The sequence below is a fragment of the Meleagris gallopavo genome, chromosome 4, assembly GCF_000146605.3.
Source record: "Meleagris gallopavo isolate NT-WF06-2002-E0010 breed Aviagen turkey brand Nicholas breeding stock chromosome 4, Turkey_5.1, whole genome shotgun sequence".
Taxonomy (NCBI): domain Eukaryota; kingdom Metazoa; phylum Chordata; class Aves; order Galliformes; family Phasianidae; genus Meleagris; species Meleagris gallopavo.
Genome location: NC_015014.2, coordinates 35,828,712 through 35,832,989, shown reverse-complemented (window position 1 = coordinate 35,832,989; position 4,278 = coordinate 35,828,712). Strand labels below are relative to the sequence as shown.

At 44.2% G+C, this 4,278-nt stretch overlaps 1 protein-coding gene across 8 annotated transcripts in view; it reads right to left on the bottom strand.

Annotated features, from left to right (window-relative positions):
• ARSJ (arylsulfatase family member J) overlaps positions 1-4,272 on the bottom strand; it is an 89,348-nt gene extending 85,076 nt beyond the window's left edge. For all 8 annotated transcript variants that reach the window (XR_004159612.1, XR_004159613.1, XR_004159617.1 and 5 more), the window contains exon 1: positions 3,784-4,272. Coding sequence is in view for 1 of the 8 variants with exons in the window: in XM_003205730.4 (XP_003205778.2) it covers positions 3,784-4,151 (368 nt within the window). In the remaining 7 variants the exon portion in view is untranslated. The remainder of the gene's footprint in view (positions 1-3,783) is intronic.
• Between the last annotated feature and the right edge of the window lie 6 nt (positions 4,273-4,278).

The following is a 4,278-nucleotide window of genomic DNA, read 5'->3' as shown; positions in this document are numbered from 1 at the left end:
AGTATGACATATTTTGAGTAGATTTCTTCTATTCTAATCCATCTTGTTTCTCAAATTCCTTTCCTAAATGAAGTACAGTCTAGTGAATACAACTACATTGCATAATATAGAGCTGGGTCAGATAAACATCTGTTGAGGTAGCTAAGCTTACAGTCTTTTTGTCTCTCCAGCTCAAAAAAATACTTTTCCTTTTCGTTATAATCTTTCAAAATTTCTTTAAAAGCTTTGGAAAAATATCTATACTAACTATACTTTAGTAACCCTTCCTTTAAAAAGGAGATGACTGTTTGTGATAATGTAAGAAATTATGTAAATAAGCAATACTACATCTAACCATACTATAGCAGAAAAATGACATACCTTCTATCTCACCTCAGACAACTCTTACACACAGGTAAATAAAAACTTCACACATAATCTTAGATTTTCATTGTATGCTATATAACTCTGTAGTGTTCAATAAATCAAAATCATCTTAAACTCTACTGGCAAAAGTAGACTACAGGAATAAGAAGTCATCAAGGCCATTAAGCACACAGATAAAACAGCTATCTCAAGAAGTGTTTCACCACATGCCAGCCTGTGCTGAGCACAGGCTGAGCATCCTTTTGTGTTCTTGCACCCTTTTCCTACCACCTGGTTATAACCTGGCTACAATCCTTACTTTTTAAGTTCTTCTATGTAAATTTCAGTAAAATAATGTGTTTAGAAATTTCCTTATTTTTCCTTATTGAGGCATGTCTATTACTTTTAAGGAAGAGGCTAAAAAGAATACTGTGTCATGCAACAGAACTGGTCTGGAAGACAACTTACGTTCAAATTTGCCTACTGCCTTTCTACAATTTACCAGCTGTTCAATACTTCTTGAGCATATGCAGCCTGCTGCCCTGCTGAAACCAGCACACAACAATAGCAGGAAGTCTTCAGAGAGCAGTGGCTATCAAATTCTCAAGCCAGCTGCAGGAGCCCAGGCAGGAACTATAGTAGTCCCAGGATAGCTCAGGGAGGAGCAAACTCTCCGCCAGGTCACTGGTGCAGCTGCACAGCAAGGGCTGCACTGCTTCCCAAGAGTCGCCTCACTTCCCTCCCTGTTGTGGCCCCAGAACAGCCTGCTGGGACAGCACATCACACGTGGCAGCCAGCCCACTGGCTCACACATTTCTTCCCTACTCCCAACACTCAGCTCAGCTGCAGCCCCCTCCCTCCTCCTTTAAATATGGAATGAAATAAAAGCTGTAGAACCTTGCCTCACTCTTAGCCTACGGGAATTTGACAGGTAACAGTGGTGGAGAGCAAGAATTTAAAGGAGGCCAAAGAGTCAAGCTCTGGACATGAGAAAGTGAAACAGAGGCAATGGTGAAAAAGACAGACTTACCAGCTGCAGTGCTGTGGATAACATGAAAAAAAAAAAAAAAAGGATTAACCTTACTTCTTTAACCTTCTCCCCCACAGTCATTCACTGGAATGGGAGAGCTACCAAAAAAGGGTCTCTTTACTAGTGTAAGCCTTAGAGAGACTGCCTGGAGACCTACAAAGAATTTGGAGCATTCAAAGTCTCTTTGCCTGAAGTCTAACTTCCACTTGGAAACTTAAGCCAGGGCTCCCTAATGATTCTGGATTACACAAGTTCCTGTGTTTTCCACAGATCAATCAGGTATCGTTTGGAACGCACTACGCACAGTATGTGTGTTGGGAAGCACGGAGCATCCAGGTGGGCCTTCAGTGAACAAATAGGCTTGAACTAACACATGCTGGAATTCAAGAAGTAACAACACTTCTCCTGGATTAAACGCTTCTGAGTCCTGGCATTTTAATTAAGGCACCTCTGCATTCAGAATAGTTATCACCAGCATTTATCTTGAGCCATAAGAGGCTGCGTCCCTCTGGATCTTTGTTAATAGTTTACCCAAACCTATTAATCTGTCACCATTTCCTCCCTTACTTCTCAGTCATGCAGTCTTCTCTCTCTGCTGCTTTTATCCCCAAAGTAGAACAACATCAAAAAAACATTCTACAGGTTTCAGAACAGCAGACTGAGAAAATAAAGATGAAGTATAAGCAAATTTACTTCTTCCTATAGAAGGTTCCAAAACCAAAGTAGGCAGATTGTCAGAATTATTTCCGCCTGATAAGCTGATGAACAAAGTGGATTCCTTAGAACATGCCTACTGACTATTACCATGTATTTACACAGTAAACGCTCTGCAATGGAGGATCAACATGAGGTATTGCTACTCCTTCCTTTATTTTTATTCTACTTAGCATAAAGGCAACTCCTGCAGCCTCCAAGAGCCAACACAGTACCCCAGCTCTCCCGGAATCCAGCTCTCCCATTCCTCTGACCGCTGACTGAGTCATTTTGCAGCATAACATTCCCTTTGTAAAGCACTGGTTCCCAAACCACGGTCCTCAGAAAGCTGGCTGGCTACATGCTGCTGGCACTGGTCCTCACTTCCAACTGCTGCATGGCTTTAAAGACAACCAGGATGCATTATACGCTTTCCCAGTACTAATTACCCATGTTAGACGCTACTTTAGTTGCTGCAGGGCAACTATACTCTTGTGAACGAGTGAGTAGGTGTTTCTAAACAACTTTATGGTTGCCCACATATGGGGGGGCAGAGGAAAAACCATGGGAAGCCTTGCTCTAGATATTGTGTCTGTCCGTGCAAATCTCACTTATTCAGTAAGTCTGGAACTAGAGCGAGACCAGGAATTATCTCCAGCTCTACCATATGGAGATGAAGACACCAGGCCAGTTGCTTGTTTTATTTAAACATGTGTTTCTTTTACCAGCAGTATTAACATTGCTTTGTTCCTGTTTATATTTAAAGAAATGAGAAAATAAACTAAGTAATTTTTTCCTCTCATTCCATTTTTGTTCTTTTAAGACTTCCCTGTTCCTGTCAGAGTGAGTTAAGTTAAACAGAAACAAGACATTCTTGTTCCAGGGTAAATGTGTCCACATTTGGAGTTCTTTGGGAACTATTCCTGCAGCTCAAATTCCTGTTGCCGTCGGCGCCTCTCCTTAAATCTTAGTAACATTCTCATGTAAAAAGTCCTGAGGTTGGATTGTTTGCTTAATAGAACGTGGTAACACACAAACTACCAAAGGCAGTTACACAATACCCACCCGCTGCTCTTACCACTGCCCCTATTTCAGGGGCTTCAGAGAAAAGTTTCCAAATGTTTGCAAAGTGGTGACTGCATTATGATAAGAGGGATTCCATACCCCTCAGGATCCTAACAGTTCTGCATCCATCCACGCATGAGGCATTGTGGAACCATCCCAAAAATTCAATGCAACCCCCAGAGGGAACTTGCGTTAAGGTGAGGCTGAGTGTGACCAACAAGCCAAAGTGCAGCTGCAGTCTGTTCGAGGACACCTCACACCTTCACTTCCCTAGCACGCTCCTCCTCAAAGTCACGACAAAATCAAATAACAAATCATTAGCTGATCACTTCGCAGTACCAGCAACATTACTTGACAACTAGCACACATGTTAGCAATGCAGTAAATGTACACGTATCACAACATTCTGCTAGGGCAGTTCACAGTGCTGAATTTTCACTGGCTCTTAGAGAGCAAGTTTTATCTCACTACTTCAAACATTTAAGAAAGCCCATTTCACTCAAGGTTTTTAAGCGAATCAGAAAGACACCCTTCTGCCTACAGGGTAAGGCAGAGGCATACCTGACTGGGTTCCACCCAAGAAACCCGGGTTCTTTTCAAGAGGAACGGCGTTTAAGCCTATGAGTTGAAGGACGAAGCGGTAAACTTACTTTCCAGTGATAAACTGGCTTCTGGATGGTGTGCACATAGGCTGAACATAATAGTTCTCCAGTTTAACCCCTTCAGCAGCTAGCTTGTCCAGAGTGGGCGTCCTGATCTCCGAGCCGTGGTACCCTACATCTCTGAAGCCCTGATCGTCAGCCAGGATGAAGACGATGTGCGGCTGCGAGCTGGGGGTGCCGACCCCCGGCTCTTCTCCCAGCGCTGCCGGCGCCTCTCCGTGGCCGCGTCCGAGGCTGTCCCAGGACAGGTAGCCGTAGGTGAGGAGGCTGAGCACCGAGAGGCCGGCCAGCACCCCCACCGCCAGCATTTTCCCCTTGCGGAGCCGCTGAGGCCAGCTACACCCACCGCGGGCCATTCACCTTGGCTGGAGCGAGAGCGAGACGGACGAGAAAAATAATAACAAAAAGAAAAACACACACACACAAAAAAAGCCACCCGAGACCAAACCCAGCAGCCTGCGAGGCGGGGGCAGCAGCCATCAG